Below are 18,449 nucleotides of genomic sequence, written 5' to 3'. Positions count from 1 at the left end.
TCACCTATTAGGAGCTCAGCAATATGTCATAAAACACACAAGAATCTAATGTTTGACATATTTTCAATGCAGGTTACACCTATCCACACTACTTATCAAATGTTCAAAACATCCCCCCCCCCCCCCAAAAAAACTCACATTTGAAAAAATAACATGGCATAGTTCACACACATCGAATTTGATGCTTCCTTACGATCATCTTGTGCTCAAGGTTGCAATCTCGATTAACGTAATGGTATAATTTACCGAAGTGGACAATCTAGAGGTACATGATGTTTGTAATCCTAAGAGAATTATGAGCAGGACTTGCAAAAGATAATATAATTGTACTTGGATTAGGCAAATGTAACCTTACTTTGTGCATTTAACCCATATAAAAGGCAACATGAACCAGTTTTAACATAGCATAATTACAGGAACTACAAAACATTTTGCAAAAAAACATGTATGAACCTGATTCTATCTCCATGATTGGACATACCTTTTATAACATGAAAAAGTAAAGTGCTCTGGACTATTATTTATTAGATAGATCTGTCTTTGGAAATATATGTCCAAATGATGTTTAAGTGATGCTCCAAGTCTAACCCTGCACCCAAAACCCCTGCCTCTTGTTGAATGCCATCACCACTTGATGAAGATCATACCAATTTCTGTGTGTTTCTCATTCCTTCTTCTTCTTCTTCTTCCCCAATTCCATGTCAGAGCTCAAAACAGTGAAGGTAATACAAGTTTTTAAATACCAAATTTGTTTATTAACAAATGTGCCAATCAATCTTAAAAATACATCAATTACAGTTCAAGCACTCCTGAGCATTAAAAACGCTGTTGGGGGTTCAGCTTCAAATATAATATATTGGAATAGTTCCGCATCGAATCCTTGTAATTGGACAGGGGTCACATGCTCCCCCAGCTCTAATCGTGTTATATCGCTGTAATTGCTCCTTAACTATCCATCGCCCCTCTAAATCAATGCTAATTATGTTCAACTGATGCTGATTATGTCCTATTCATACTGACTATGGTTTGGTAATGCTAAGCATTTTCTAGTCGTGTTAATTGTGGTTTACTAATGCTCATTATGCCCTCTTAATGATAATTATTCCTTGCATGTAGTAACCATGGTGTATTATTGCTGGTTAATTTACTAATGATCTTCTAGTTATGCTCTAAATATGATTTTGATGACTAACCTTTTTATAAAACAAATTTAAGAATATGTCACCATCTGGTAGTTATTCCTTGTATGTAGTAACCATGGTGTATTATGGCTAATTAATTTGCTAATTATCTTCTAGTTATGCTCTAAATATGATTTTGATGACTAACCTTTTTTTTAAACAAATATAGGAATATATCACCATTTGGTAATTATTCCTTGTATGTAGTAACCATGGTGTTTTATTGGTGATTAATTTGCTAATTATCTTCCAGTTATGCTCTAAACACGATTTTGATGACTAACCTTTCTTTAAAACAAATTTAGGAATATGTCAAGTCTTGGTCTACAAGGGACATTACCGAGTGATTCGTTCGCAAGTCTTACGGAGTTAATATCGTTGGATCTATCAAATAATCTCCTAACAAGTCCTTTGCCTACATCGATATCTATGTTGACACAATTACATGACTTGTATGATCTCACTTTTTGTTATACCAATTACTTGCTCATCACATGCAATCATTGTATGAGGAGTAGAACAAAATTGCCATTGTTTTTCACAAATATATGTACCTCACTACTCTAATAATATGTCTTACATTGGGATTATATTGTAGGAATTTAACTTCCAATGTATTCAGCGAAGAATTTCCAAACGAGATACTAAGTTTAAAAGAACTTGTTGAATTGTAAGTTTCTTTTTATTAGACCCTTGTTTATAATTTATCTTGCTTTCTACATGTACAATTGGATATTGCGTTCACAATCATACAGATATCAAGCTACCAAATATTGTGCGTGATCATTACTTGATTATACAATACATGAATGTCAAACTATAAAGACATGAACGATTTCACAAAGTTATGCCTTTTAAAATGAGCAAAATAAAGAGATTTAACATACTAAAGGTTTGCAATTTTTCCAGGCGCATGGACAACAATAAGTTCCAAGGTCCAATTCCAGAAGAGATATCTACCTTAACAAAACTACAAGAACTGAGCCCAATAAATTGCTCTCATTACTTCTTTCAATTAAACTCTATATATGAGAGAGAGAGTGTGTGGGTGTGTGTGAGAGAGAATTATGCTTTACAAAAAAAGAAGAGAATAATGCTCTATCTCGTTTTGTAATGGAGACCATGAGAGAGTTAGTTAGTAGAACCAATGTATAGTGTAACAAAGATGTGGGCGGAAAAGTATATAAACATTTGAACCCAAGACCTTATGTAGCAAAATGTGAAAGACTATAAATGTACGAACCTACCATCTATTGAAATTAGCCTAATAGTAGATAACTATATAAATATATGAGCTTTCACACATAGGCTCTATTAAAGATGTGCATTAACTAGGGGAGCAAGGTGTCATAGGACTCTCATTTCATGTAAGGGGGGTGACCTTAGGCCACCCTTTGAAATAACCAATTCATAAAGAATGGATAACAAGCAAATGTCTTTGATAGCAACTAATACGAAGATTTTATGTAGAATCAAGATCCGATTTCATATGACTTCATGGTGAACATGATCTACCAAAATCTCTTTTATTCCCACATAGTCACCATTTGGGAGGGGGAGTGTAGGTTGGTTGGCGATAGCTTATTCTACTTCTATATATATTTATGCCACAACTGAGGTGAGGCTAGTTGACTAGTGGGTTTCTTCTCATTAATAGCCAAGTGGAAAGTTGCTGCAATTTGCAATGTGTAGTTATCTAAGATCACTTCTTTTGACTCGTATCCCAAAAATAACACATGTAACTCATTATGTGTAACATGTACTATATCGTGGAGCTCCTTTTTGTACAATATAGCTACTCCTTACAACCCCTAGTGCTTGTTGGTATTTGTGGTTGGGGACAATATATGGACTCCCATCTATATCCTTGTAAGTCAAGAAGTTTAGTAGCAATTCATTGATGGGCCTTTGTATACATAAAAATGACTATGTTCTTAAAGGTAACTTCAAAATACTTGGCCTCTATCCAACCATTGCAATTCCACATATTTGTGTGTAAGGTCTCATAGGATACACATAATCTATAACGCCTTTTGGTGTTTTTGCAAAAAGCTATATCTTACTCGAGTATTCTTCTTGAGAACCACCTTGAGATCGATGTGTAGGAACATATGTCTACCTTTTTGTTAAGTACCAATCACTTGCAAGCTGCTAATGTGTAGATTAACAATCAAACCAACCTCTAATCCTTCTCTATGACCTAATCATTCAAACGAGTTTAAGAAGATACTTAACTCATGTCAGAATTTACCACAATCCAAGCACTCAATAGGTGAGCAACAAGGAGATAAATTTTGTAATATGGCTTAGCTCTTGCAAGTCCACACTTGAAGCAATTACATAAAAGGATTATAAAATTATACTTATAAAAATTGATTAGAGAGAGCAAGAGATGATGATGCCTTAGCTTAAGGGAATGTAATGAGGAAAAACCCCTACACAAGGCTTATAAATTATAATTTCACCTTTATAACTCTTCCTTGCTTAATCATATAACATATATGTTCCTTTCACACTTAAGCTTTATAGATATTCCCTTTATACCCTATTGTAAGGTTAGGCTCTCTCTCTCTCTCTCTCTCTCTCTCTCTGCGTGCGCGCGCGCGCACACACACACACACACACTACAAGGAGTCTTTAGTGTATCCTCATATGGTAGCATTGGAGGTACGAAGTCCAATAGATTCTTAAGATTGGGATGCATGTTTCTTCTATCTAATTATAAGGACTTTGCTTGGTCATTGCCTTGCTTTCTTTTGTCGAGCACTCGTGGCATGACATCTCTATACGTAGTGAGCTTGTCATCTAAATATATTGTCACCCTTGAGTATCCTCTTTTATAGGATCACTTTTTTGTTTTCCCTATCTCTAAAATGGATGATCAAGGTTTCGGGCCAAGACTTTTCTCTTCTTGCTCCGCGTGTCAAAGCAAATGGAATATCTAATGCCTTTATTTGTGTTATGAGATTCTTGAAGGCTTCTTATGCCTTCATTTCTCAACCCAACTAACAACTCGTCCTTGTAATGGACGAGCTTTCCTTTTGGTTTCTTTTTCTAACGTAGAGATAATCATTTCTATCTTATTTATTGATATTCTTTTTTGCTTTTCTTTCTTTCTTTCTTTTTCTTCCAAAATTCTTTTTTGTTTTTCACTACTCAAAGGGAGAGTTTGTTTTAATTTCCTTTTGAGCATGTTTGGCTTGAGCTTTGGCATCTTTGGTCATCTCGGTCAATGTTTGCATTTCCTTCCTGACATTATCTTTAGTGTGGAGTACATTTTTTGCTACCTCTTGTCCTTTTTGTAAATTGACTTGAATAACTAGTTTGACTTGGTTTGGGGATATTTGATCCTTTAGGTATTTCACCACCTCTTCATTTAGCTCTAAGCTTGACTTATTTACAAAACTAGTGATGTTTTTTTGTATGCCTTCCAATAATTAAATCTTTAGGAGGCATGCATCTCTATTTTTCCCTTCTCTACCTCCTTTTGCATTTTGTCTTTAACAACTCTTTCTATATAATTTGTCATACGATTGAAGTCTTGCATAATCAAATGGTGTAAGAGATCACCTTTCCCCCCTTTGACATGTGGTGGAACATCCATTTTGGGTGTCGTCTATGCCCAACCTATGCTTTTCCTTAAACCTATCTTTTTGGAGTCCTCCATTGATTTGGTCCATCTTCATGGGTGTTAAGAGCCATGTCTTTCTTCATTGTTCATGGTGTGTCGTTGGTAGGAAACTAAGTACAAGGATTAGGTTGAAGATATTATGCTAAGTAAACCTTATAAAAAAAGGTAGAGGGCAAGGATAATTAATGAGTATAAGAACACAATGATTAAGCAAACATTACACACTTGCGAAGATTAGGTTAGAGGTTAGATTATGTAAATCTTATAAATGTAGAGAATAAGCTCAATTGGTAAGGGTATTTGATGGAGACCAAAAGATCACGTGTTCAACCCTTATATTCCACAATGAAATCTAGTAAATGGGAAAAAAAATGTATGGTGTAATAGAGAGGTGATTATAATAAAAGAGTTTGAGATGAAGATTGTATTCATGTGCTTCTTTTCCCTTCTTACATCTACAGGTGGCTTGGAAATAACTCACTCACATCCTTGCCCAAAAGTCTTCCATCTCTTATTCACTTGATTGTTTTGTAAGCACATATTTGATGCCTATTTTGTTTATTTTTTCATATTAAGTTTCATAACATGCATAAATATATATGATTGTATAGTTAAATATGTTTATAAGAACCGGATGTTTGTTGATGCTGTTATATAGAACTGCTTGGGGGAATAATCTTAAAACGACACTAGCACCAGAATGGGGTGTATGGGTCAACTTGACATACTTGTAAGTGAACAACTTTATGATGTGCAATGAAAAATTCTAGGATTTCATGGTCTACCCTTAAGCGATTTGAGTGTATACAAGCCATTATTAGAAATACTGGTTAGACGAAGACATGGAAACGTAGTGATTGCTTACAAGACATTAACATTATTTGAAGTGCTTGTAAGTTAAAAGAAGACATGTAAATATGATATCTGCATCCAAGACATCTTCACATTGTTACTACAAGAGCATGAGTAACTGTAGTTCCACGAGAGGATAATTGTCTTCATTGCATAATGCTTTCAAGAAGCATACACCTTGCATTCTTATGAATCATGATAGTACTTTGAGAAAAGGACATCTTTTGAGACAAATAGGCTTGAGTGCATCTTCAAAATTTAGCTCATAATTAAGCATTATTTTGATCAAATATCACACAAAGTGTCAAAGCCTATAATGACTGATAATGAAATGATGCATTTTGAAAAAGATACCATGAATGAGAATCTTTTAAATAACACAAATTTGAAACTTAAAACATATCTTGAAGGATAATAAGATATTGATGTCTTCTTCTTCTCACTAGGAATTTGCATACTAGTAACCTCACTGGGACTATACCATCAACGTGGGGAGTTAACTTCACTAAACTACAAAGGCTGTATGTATCCACAAAAACCTTGCTCAATAACATTTTATCTCTTCCCTTGATATTGCTAAGGTAGATTTTATTCCTTTTGGTGAACCATTGGATCACTTGATATATGTATGCTTCTCTATTTTCTATAATGTTTTTAATGTCATACAAATGCAATTTAAAATTGTTATATTTGTTAAGCATATGGAGGCACTCCTTTATGGAAATGATGTATCATGTGAGAGGAATTTGATCCTAGAGCAAGTGAAAGCATGACAAACTTTGAAGAAACTATATGCATAAAAAAATATTTATTGATTATGATAAAGAAAAAGGAGACAAAAATATGTATCTTATAATTTATTGATAACCACAGGAACATGAATACAAATGAGCTCGAAGGCACCCTTCCATCTTGGATAGAAGTGTTTCAAATAACTGCGGACGATGTGTAAGGCCCTTGCGAAAACTGTATGTATGTATGTACATATGTACATACATTATTACATATATATGCTCACGCACATATGTATGCATGTACATTGTATACACATGAACATATACATATACACAACATACATATACAGATACTGATATAGATACACATACACATACACATACACATACACATACACATACACATACACATACACATACACATACACATACACATACACATACACATACACATACACATACACATACACATACACATACACATACACATACACATACACATACACATACACATACACGTACACGTACACGTACACATACACATACACGTACACGTACACGTACACATACACATACACGTACACATACACATACACATACACGTACATGTACACGTATGATATATGATATACATATATGTACATATATGGCTTTTTAACACCAATTCTCGTAGAAAAACAAAAGCTTTCTGTATGTGTATCGCAGGGATTTTAAATGCAACTATCTGCAAGGAACAATCCCAGCTTCCCCTAAAAATAGCAAGTAAGTTATGCACAATGCTATCGCCTTACCCTAAGAGGGCCTTTATACATCCCTCCTAGACCCTATGGATAGAGGTGGTCTTAATTCGAACTAGCCAAAAAATGCAGACTTCATTTTGGTTGTTTCATCAAGCAAATTAATCTCTTTGAGCACGTAATGACAGACTACAAGCATAAAAAATCCCCATATGGTTCCAAAATTTCCTTCATTTTGATATTTCATCATAAAAGTTCTCTTTTGGGAACTAGGAATTGAGGGGCATTTCGTACTTGGGTAGTTTTTCAACAAGATCGTTGCTCATGTTTGAAAAAATGGCGTGAGAGGCATAACATAAAATCCTCATTTCTGCGTTCATTCAACCATCCAGATGGACTGGAAACTGCTTCGATTCAGACGAAAACACTCACTCGAAAGTATGCAATGACAATAGAAGCTGCGAAGAGTTTTTTGCGGGTAAGCCACCAACTTTTTACACACCGGATCAATCATTTCAAATTTGATTTGATGTAACTTTATATGTAGATTTCAGGTTTTAACATAATCCTTTTCAATTATAATATCTAGGACCTTTATTCTTTACATGTTATAAGCATCTAGGATCCTCTCTCCACATGCACACAAGCAAAAAAGAGCCCACAAGCAAGTAATGACAAGATAGATAAAGTAATGTTAATGCATTTCAAGAGGCTTGTCAAAAAATCCCTCTTCTTAAGAATATCGTCTCCACAAGATTGCTTGTCTGGATGTATTTTCACTATGAAAATATTCTTACACATGAAAACATATCTACATCCATTCAAGCCAGGAAAGAAGAGATCGAGATACTTTGTCGTTCTAATTTTGGACGTAACTCAATGTCTGGCAACCAGCAACATTTCCTCAATGATTGTTGAAGAAACTCCATGTCTAGCAGATACCCATCATTCTTCTTCATTAAGTGTATCAAATTGTTAATGATTTAAAAGAACCTAAATCTTGAGCTTCTTTTACAGAAAAAAAAACAGTTCCTGCTAAAGCATTTCCTAAAGGAGTAATCATTGGCCCTGTGATTGGAGTGCTGGTGATTTTATGTGGAATCCTTGGGTTAGTCTGGTGGTTCAGGCCGTTTTCCACAAGAAAGCATCATAGGAGACTTAGCAATGGTGTGACAAACAAATCCTATAAGTTTTCAAAGAGCAAAATATATCCAAATTGTGTACGTAACTTATATGTTCCTATTCAACATGTGGTTTTTTAAATAGACCAAGACAACGGTGATTGGGAAGTTCCCCCTGGTGTCAGAAGGTTTACTTACAAAGAGATTATGAAAGCCACAAAATCATTTAGCAAGGACTGTGAAATAGGGGAAGGTGGTTTTGGAAAAGTGTACTTAGCACAACTCGATGATAATAAGCAAGTTGCAATTAAAAGGGCATCTGACATGAGTTTTCAAGGTATAAAAGAGTTTCGAAATGAGATTATGTTGCTTAATCGGTTACATCATCGCCATCTAGTCCAGCTTGATGGATTTTGTGATGACAAAAATGAGCAGGTTCTTTTCTTTGTATTTTCCACTTTTCTACCCCATTGATATGTACCAAGTAAGCATAGTGGTTGAATCATATCTCATTTGCATGGAAATCACATAAAGAAAGCTATTTATAATGCAACTAACCAAAAGACCAAATGGGCACAAATTTTCTCAAACCTCATGCATCCGCACCTTGTGTATATTGCCTCTAGGCTCTTGACAACATATATCACAAATCTTGAGCTAGAATTAAAATTTTATTTCAAGCAAGAAACTTATTTGTTTTCAACATTGGCATTATTGTAGATCCTTGTCTATGAATATATGAAGAATGGGAATTTGCATCGTCATCTCTTCGGTAAAAACATGTATCCTTTTTCTACAATTATAGATAAATGAAGGGAAAATTTTCAAACACAGCACACTTGAATTGAACCTTTTATTATAATAATGAATCTCCTTACTGAAATTTGAAATATCTGATATGCCCCCCCAAATTGAATATTTTTTGCTTCTAAATCTACATTTGTTTGAATTGTTTCAGATACCTCAAGAGTTACGTGTTTGGGTATTTTTTGGTAATACTATAAATGAATCTTACTTGGTGCTAAACATGATGGCATTTGACAGATAAGGATGCATCAACTTTGAACTGGTATAGAAGGCTTGAGATAGCACTTTGCGTTGCTCAAGGCTTGGAATATCTTCACACTTTTGCTGTAAGTTACTCTCCCCTATTATATATGTGTAGGACTTGAATTTTATATGAACACATTAAGGGTATTATATAGGATTCTACTATTCTAGAGATATAGCCGTATTAGGCATATATTGTAGGTAACATCTAGTCCTTTATATATCCATCTACAGGCCATTTGTGTTTAAACCATAGTTAGACACATTACATGAATGATGGAACTATCGCATCTTTTAATGGATTACTATAGTTTATTTTAGATATCCACACTGTATGCCTAATGGGTATATCTTCATTGACTCAAATCCTATGTAAATAATATGTTCTCTGTTTACATAACATTGAAATTGCAAGTAAAAGAATATATATCCTTCAAAAAAAATAGAGATGTGTGTATGTGACTTATGTGTGATGGATGATGTATCGCACATGATCTATTCAGGATCCTCCTGTTATCCATAGAGATGTGAAGCCTAGCAACATTCTGCTTGATGGCAATATGATCGCCAAAGTAGCAGATTTTGGCATATCCAAGGCTAATCCTGAACTGGATACACATGTATCAACAAGACCTGCAGGCACTGCTGGGTAAGTATTACTACACTGTAATATTGTCATTTAGTAGAACACCAAAAACAGTAAGCAAATGTCATCATTTCCATGACCTCAAAAAACAAGAGACACGCAATGATTTTCTATAGACTACAACAAAATATCATGACCAAGGGACATTACTGTAAAATTATGATAGATCCTTGTAGCTTCAATAAAAAGGGAGATTGATGTGAATGCCATTATATTTTTATCTTACAGATATCTGGATCCAGAGTACTTCCTACGTCGACAATTAACCACCGCAAGTGATGTGTATGGCTATGGAGTAGTTTTACTTGAGTTGCTCACAGGTCAACTTGCCATTGATCACAGACGTACAGAGGATTATAACCTTGTCGGCTGGGTAATTAGCTTGTCTCTTAAACTTTCTGCTCTTTCTTAATTTGTTTTCTCAAAAATAATCAATAGAATTCAGGATATTACACATTTCTGATAGTGTTGTTGTGAGCATATGCATAAAGTACGTCAATTCAGTCTAGAATAGAGAACTCATGGGAGGTATAACAGCATTTGAATAAGTGGTAGAAACATGAATATCTCAGGTACAGAAGTTTGAACAATTCAGATTATATAGGCATTACTGTCTTCACTTCTAATGGTAATTGAAGCTAGAACTTATCTCATGGTAAGTAAAACCTTGTTAAGCCCATATTTGTGACCTACTTCACGTTCAATGCCGAATTCACGCATAGAAGACAACTAATAATTGAGCCATGTTAGAACCAAAGGCAAATACTAACTGTATAGATGCAACAATTAGCGATTGACTAAAGGGTGAGGGACATATATACAAGACTTATGAAGGATGAGAGCACAGGTTGTATGTATATAAACCCTGCCAATGTTGATCAGGTCAACAAACAGCTCAATTTGAATGGGGATGTAAGGGCCATAATTGATCCTAGACTTGGATCCAAGTACCCTCTTGATGAATATAGAGAAGTGATTGAGATTGCGGTACAATGCACGAGATATGACAAAAACGATAGACCGAAAATGCAGGTGAGCATCCATGCACACACACACACACACACACACACACGCATATCTTTACATATTTACACATATATGCAATTATACATGCTTACATGCCTACATGAATGCATAGAAAGAACGGGCTAACTTACTAACCAAACTCTGTGTGGGAGAGTTATTGATACCAGGCTGTAGCAGCAAGTTTGGAGCAGATCCTGAGCAGGCTGCAACCTCCTCCAGAGCACACGATGATACTACCTCCTCCAGAGCACACTTCTCTTCCTCCTGAAAAGGGACAAGATCCAACAACAAACAGCCTGAATGACATAAAAAATACATATGGTTTGGAAGTGGATCCGCGTTGATGTCGATGGTCATGCATGCATGCACGTATGTATGTATATATCATATATGTATGTATTGTATGTATGTATGTATGTATGTATGTATGTGTGTTTGTGTTTGTGTATGTACGTATGTATGTCATATGTATGTATGTACATGAATATATACCATACATCATGATTGTAAGTGGAATCTCAAACGACCCATGGCATAAGCCTTTGGTTGACTATAGACTGATTTTTGTTATGAAATAACACATTGCGTGCTGTCGGGGCTTCCATAAGTTGCTTAGAAACCAGGATCATCGAGTCATATTTTGTGTTTTTCCTCGCCGATACGCATATCGTGAGAACTGATACATGATACACATTTTTTTACAATGTGTTTTCAACTTGGCGAACCAAATCATCATTCTAAAATCATTTGGAGTCAAAGACATTTATATAAACATATATATTATCTGATGCATTAGTCATTGTTCTAATGAACAAAGGCATGCGTAAATTCATCGTGTTTGTGGTCCCCTTCATGTTGCAAAAAGGATTTGATCCTCAATCATTGCATGTTCTTTTACATTGTGTCCCACATCACATAAAGGGAACTCTTTGTAGTTTTGCTTCCAACTTTGTCACAATGAGGTCTTTAGTTATTAACCACGTGAACTTGAATGTGTCTTGGTTGCTTCATATATGGAAAATTCACTTATGTACCATTTCTAAATTCAAATTTAATTCATATAATTTGATTGAAAGACAATACCCTTGAACGACAATGAACCGCATCTTCGACCTTGATCAATGCCACATTAGGCACTGCATGCTACCCATGTTTCCCTCATCCTAACCAAGTATGGAGGTTGAAGCACGCCTAGTGCTGGAGCCTTGAGGTTAAATGAATTGGTGATTTTTGTTAAAGGAATCCATTGTGGTAATTTATCTTGTGGTGAATCTTGTGTTGACACACACACACACACACACACACACACACAACGGTCCACCTCAATACCACCAAACCACAAAAAGACTAATAACAATCTTAAAAATATAGACCTATATGAGAATCATGCGATGATATGATCTAGTACATTCACCTATCCCTCCCTTGGGAAGGGTTGACTAGATTTGACTTTTGGCACCCTATGCACTTGAACTCGCCTTGAACATAGAGATTAATCTCTAGTGAGACTTGTTAAAAAGATTGAGAATCGATTAGATAGGTATATAGAGTTACAATTATAGAGATGGATATATGAAAACAAAACTTCTATTATATATGAGAGTAGCTCACAATGATAGTTTACCCATGTGCTCACACCTTAGAGCTTAGATAGGATATGGACCAACTCACTACATTCTTAGTGGGGATTGATTATCAATCCAACCATTGTGTAAGAAAGTGGGTTGTGTTCTATGTTTGGTTTGAGTATAACATTAAATGTGCAAAGTTAGTTAAGAGTAGTGGAGATATTCCTTTTTTGTCAACAGACTTGTCATTTAATGACCCAACTCCCTAGATATAGGCTAGTGCTAGATAGTACTTATCTTGAAATCAATGGCACATACTTCAAGACTAAGTATATCGTAACTTGCCCACAAAATATTCTAGTTAACTTGATTAGCCAATCCTATTACCTATTTTGCTCTTTCCTAAATACATTGTGTTCTACACATCTACAGTTTCCTAGATTAACGCCTTATCGACCCATATGGTCGAGTTACACACTAGCTGCTCCTCATTTGGGGCGCTATCACAAAATGTGCACTCTAAGAGCACATATGGGGATAGATTTACAACTTCGGGTTGATCATTGATTATACCTAACAAGACCAACTAGCCAATGACAAACATCTTGAGGAAATGCTAGTCAAGATCTAAGAAATCCTTTGCCTTGTGCATTAAATCACTAGTATGAATAGAGATGTTGAATGTGAAAATGTCTTAGGCTCGTGAAAGGCTAAATACATACCACCATATTAATCAAAACCATGACCAAACCTTACTTTTTTAGAACTACTTCTAGTTTCTAACACCTAAATTGATACCTACTCCCTGCCAACAACCATAGTGAAGCCTCCCTTAGTGCACTTGGGAGTTGTGCACACATTATGTCCAAGGTGATGTTAAGTATATGTCATACATCTCATCTTTGATACTGCAACTAGGGCACATTGAGGACGGAACTACTTTTAGAGGTAGGGTGATAAAGATAGATAGATAGACTAAGATTGTAATGGGGTATAAAGGTAATATCTATCAACTATATTTATACCCTCACAAGTGTGAAATGGGCATAAATGTTATATTATTGGAAAAAAAGAAAGTATAAAGGTGAAATTATAAATATTTTGTAAAGGTTATGTTGTTATTGTGATAAACCACAATATGCAATGCACGCCTAGTGGGTGCTCAAAGCATGTGTAGAGGTAACTTTATTAAGTTCGTTTGATTCCCATCAATCCATATTTTAATTTGTCTCCATCTAGACCTTGTAAAGCACCAGCAAAAAAGTTTATGAAATATGCCTAATATTTTGCATATTTACTTGATATATCCGAGGCTTTTCAAAAACATTACCAAGATGCCCCTTATGTGGTATTCTTGTTTTTGTTTTTGAGAACATAAGGGTATTCTAGCAAATACCCAAAATTATTTTGAGAGCCTAAGGATATTTAGTACTCAAATTGTAATTTATTTTTATTGTTCTATAAATTGTTGTAGAACTTTCAAAACCATTGTTTGATGTAGCATGTGCAAAAGAAGAAAAGTAAATAAATGGCAAGTTTACAATAGGTTGTTGCTAGAAGGAGAAATGAGGAAATAAAAATTTGTGTTTGCTCAAGGTGTTTGCACCAAGCATGCATATTTGTATTGGTGGAGTTTTGCCTCTATGTTAGTATTATTGCCCAAGGGTGTGGACTATTGTATACCCTATTGATGGTAGAGAGTTGTTAATCACTCTTGAGCCTCTAAGCTCACTTACCCTAATGTAGTGAACTCTTGCCCACAACCTCACTTCGCAATGCTAACCTCACTGAGAAGTTCACTAATTCCTAGGCATGAGTGTTAAGCACATATGGTATTAACCACAAGAAAAGGGAATCATTACACACATAAAAAAATAACCAGAGTTCAATAAGTGTAAGTGCATATGGTAAAAACATAAGAAAAGGGATTACACATATAAGAAATAACTACACTTCAATAAGTATAAGCATGCATAACACATACAATAGGAAAAGTGATAAGGGTTTGGCTAAGTAGCACTTAACCCTAATATCTAAACTCATAGCTAGTATATAAAGGCAAGAGAGATGAGAGAACTCTAGCTTGAGAGTAAATATTGGATGCTAAAAGAGGCACAAAAGTGACTTTTATAGTTTATTTATAGAGAGGTTGTCTCCTTTCTCATTGGGGCAAGCATTAGGTGTAAAGTTCTAGCTGCCAATTTTGTTCTATTCCCCTTATCTTGTTTTGGTATTGAATCTTTAGTACTAATGCTAATGTCAATGACTTCACGGGTTTGAATATATACTTGGTACTTAATGTCCCCCCAAACTAATGAGTGCACACTCTTAGGTTTGTGCTCCACCATTGGTTGTGAGGGACAAGGTGTTAGAAGAAAGGTGAGGGGTAAGATTATCAAGGTAGGGGAGAAAGGAGAAGTTGTTAAGGAGGTAATTTCGATGGGAGTTAAAGGGGGTGGATGGGTGGATGATGAAGGAGCAATGCCAAGTTAGCAAATGGGCAATATTGGGCACTAGAGGCATTGTATCTTGAGGGGGGAGAGCGAAGTGGGCATTCATTGTGTTGAGAATCAAGCTCAACTTGGTCTAGTGTGTGAACTCACCTTGAGAGTGAATAGACACTCCAACGGTCAGGAGTCACCATTATGTCACCACTTTGTATTCTAGCATTTAGTATGAGTCATAGAATCATATTCTATGACACATAACTTATGAGCTTTCACATTCCCCATGCTCCATGAGTCTTGTAGTTAATGAAGAGAGAGGGTGACTATATAAAGCACCCTCCCACCTTGTATAATGTTGAGTCTTTCTCCTTTGTTAATATAATTTACCTTGCGTATACTCTATGTCTTACTCTTTGTCTCTCTCACTCACTCACTCTCTCTCTCTCATACACACACAGTTCATACCTATTCCGCTACGCAATAATCATACCCGATTCTTTACATGGTATCAGAGCGGTTTGGTAGCTCCATCTAGCCCATCCGCGTGTGTTGAGTTCTACACCGATGTTCAAGAAGAACCGGCTCATCGCTATCGTAGCTTTGCTACATAGCTCGCATTCGAAGAGAGAAGAAGAATTGACATAATGAATACTCAAATTGGGAGCGCTCTCCCTACCGAAAAGTTGGATCGAAACAACTTCGCATCTTGGGAGTACAAGATGCACCAATACCTTGTCGGACAAGGCTATTGGAGCTACATCAAAGAAGACCGACCCGCTGAAGCGGCTCTAGGATACGCGACATGGGAGCAAGCCGCAAGCCGCGTGATGTATTGCTTGGCGACATGTGTTCATGATCACATGCTCGGCTACATTCGCGAAGCCAAGACGCCGAAGGAGGCATGGGAAAATCTATGAAAGATTTTTGCAGCGAACACAACCGCAAGAAGGCTTCAACTCCGCCAAGAGTTGAACAACATTCAACAAAGGGACATGTCCATCATGACATACACCTCAAAGATCAAGGAGCTTTGTGACTCGCTCGGCTCGATAAGCGTAAGTATCGATGATGATAAGATGGTGCAAATATGCCTCAGTGGCCTCGCACCACGGTTCGGCGCAATGCGAACCGCCATTCTAGCAAGGAAGAAATCTCCCTCCTTCGAGCTCCAATCAATGCTATTGGTCAAAGAAAACCACGTGTGTACAAGGAGCAATGAGTCGGAAGGCCACATGTTCTACATGCACTCGAACGGAGGAAGAGGACGCAGACGAGCGAGAGGCCGATTCGGCCAAGGACAAGGCGGACGAGGTCCAACCTACGACAACAACTCCCAATTTCGGCCGCAAAATGGAAGCCAACGAGTAAACTTCGCAAGAAGGGGGAGCTTCCACTCTGGCCTGAGCTGTCAAAACGCAACCGAATGCGGATATTGCGGAAAACTCGGCCACCACGAAAAAGAGTGCCCAAAGAAGATGCGTGAATCAGCGGCTTCTACAAGCCAACAACTCACGAATTACGCGCACAATTCCGACTACGAAGAGTATAGCGGAATGTACTGGCACAACTCCGACTACGAAGATTGTGGCGGAATGCATGCACACAACTCCGACCGTGGCGAAATGTTCATGATGAAACATAGAGCAAACTCTATGTCGGCCTCTACCTCGACTAGTGCCCTAAATCTGGAGAAGGAGATTGAAGGTGTATGCGAAGCATGCAAATTCGGCAAGCAACACCGACACCCATTCCCAAAAGAGCGGAACGTGAGCAAAGGTCTACTCGACTAGTCCATTTCGATGTATGGGGACCAGCGTAGACGGCTACATTCGGCGGATGCCGATATTACGTGCTCTTCATCGACGAATTCTCTAGGCGCACTTGGATCTACCCGATGCGGCAAAAGATCAAAGTGTTCAAACACTTCCAAAAATTCAAGAATAAAGTCGAGAAAGCCACGGGCCGACATGTACGATGCCTTCGATCAGATGGCGGCAAGGAGTACTTCTCGGACGATTTCATGGTGTATCTCCGAAAGGAAGGAATTCGGCGAGAATTCACTTGCCGACACACTTCGCAACAAAACGGAGTAGCCGAGTGCAAAAATCGGCACATCCTCGAAGTAGCGCGGGCCATGATGAACGAGAAGCATATGCCCAAGTCTTATTGGGCTGAAGCTGCAAATGCGGCCGTCTACCTAATGAACCGGTGCACAACATCCGGCGTGCACGAGGTCACTCCGCATGAAAAATACTTCAGAAAGATGCCAGACTTATCGCACACCCGAATATTCGGCGCAATAGTGTACGTGCACATCCCCGATGATGAAGTGTCAAAAGCTTGATCTGAAGTCGGAGAAATGTATCCTCGTAGGATACTCATTGGAGCAAAAGGGGTACAAGTGCTACAACCCCTCAACTGGAAAATCTCGCGTAAGTCGAGACGTTGTTTTCGACGAGTCCGCATCCTGGTACACACCATAGACAACTCCAACTCCAACTCCGCTCGACCCGGAATCCGCCGAACAAGAGATAGAGGATGAAGATTGCCTTACACGCATGTTCGAAGAAAGTCCGATCACGACCCGATTGAGCGGACCACAAGAGCCTTTGAGCGATCAAAGCACATCACGGCCTAGCCCGAAGATGGACAAAGGCAAGGCGAAAATGGAGGAATACGAAGACGATCGCTTCGATGACGATGAGTCGACTCACTCACTTGACAGTGAGTTCGACGGCTTCGATATACCAATCGGAGGTAAGAAAGCCCTCATCTCTGCAAATGAAAAGCTCTGCCGATCCACTCGTGAAAAGAACCCCGTAAGCCGATTCGACTACAACAATTATATGGCGTACCATTACGCCCTTTATGATGAAGGTAGCAACAATACGGGAGCCCGAAAGCTTTTATGAAGTAGCCAAGGATCCGCGATGGATCGAAGCCATGAACGAGGAGATGCAGGCACTACGCAAGAATGGGACGTGGGATCTCGTTCCCACCTCACCACACAAAAAGGCGATCGGATGCAGATGGATTTACAAACTTAAGTACAACGTCGACGGTTTCGTCAACCGCTAGAAAGCGCGACTCGTAGCAAAAGGCTACGCCCAAATGCACGGAGTTGACTATGAGGAGACCTTTGCCCTGGTGGCAAAGATGACAACGGTACGGATTGTAATCGCGTTTGCCGCGGCGAAAGGGTGGTACCTCCATCAAATGGACGTCAAGAACGCCTTTCTACAAGGCGAATTAGAAGAGGAGGTGCACATGATACAACCACCTAGCTTCAACTCGAGCACCCATCCGAAAGCTGTATGCCGACTCAAGAAGCCACTCTATGGCCTCAAGCAAGCACTTCATGCTTGGCATTCGAAGATAATGCAATATCTTCATCAAATCGGCTTCCGTATGTCAAAATCGGACAACTCCCTCTACATACGAAGCGATTCCGCAAGT

At 37.7% G+C, this 18,449-nt stretch overlaps 2 protein-coding genes across 2 annotated transcripts in view; both read left to right on the top strand.

Annotated features, from left to right (window-relative positions):
* Positions 1 to 18,449, top strand: part of LOC147864729 (putative serine/threonine-protein kinase PBL6) — a 45,250-nt gene that overhangs the window by 12,981 nt on the left and 13,820 nt on the right. The window lies entirely within an intron of this gene.
* LOC147864730 (uncharacterized) lies at positions 519 to 11,626 on the top strand. Its single transcript, XM_087318868.1, has 19 exons — positions 519 to 722; positions 799 to 934; positions 1,487 to 1,633; positions 1,780 to 1,851; positions 2,091 to 2,160; positions 5,272 to 5,342; positions 5,471 to 5,542; positions 6,111 to 6,185; positions 6,538 to 6,612; positions 7,104 to 7,160; positions 7,528 to 7,613; positions 8,153 to 8,302; positions 8,402 to 8,691; positions 8,977 to 9,028; positions 9,301 to 9,389; positions 9,810 to 9,955; positions 10,181 to 10,325; positions 10,835 to 10,984; positions 11,146 to 11,626. Exons 1-19 carry the CDS (start codon positions 635 to 637, stop codon positions 11,320 to 11,322), a joined length of 2,148 nt encoding a protein of 715 aa, XP_087174994.1. The 5' UTR covers positions 519 to 634; the 3' UTR covers positions 11,323 to 11,626.

This window comes from Azolla caroliniana, unplaced genomic scaffold (assembly GCF_043228905.1).
Source record: "Azolla caroliniana isolate FFs.n. ecotype wild unplaced genomic scaffold, voAzoCaro1.0.p SCAF_4, whole genome shotgun sequence".
NCBI lineage: Eukaryota > Viridiplantae > Streptophyta > Polypodiopsida > Salviniales > Salviniaceae > Azolla > Azolla caroliniana.
The sequence above is the reverse complement of the archived record's forward strand: the minus strand, read 5'-3'. Positions and strand labels throughout refer to the sequence as shown.

Coding starts and splice junctions, on each gene's coding strand:
- LOC147864730 (XM_087318868.1), top strand. CDS start 635: ATGAAGATCATACCAATTTCTGTGTGTTTCTCATTCCTTCTTCTTCTT. Junction 1,634..1,779: donor TTGACACAATTACATGACTT/GTATGATCTCAC, acceptor ATTATATTGTAG/GAATTTAACTTCCAATGTAT. Junction 6,613..7,103: donor CAAATAACTGCGGACGATGT/GTAAGGCCCTTG, acceptor TGTGTATCGCAG/GGATTTTAAATGCAACTATC.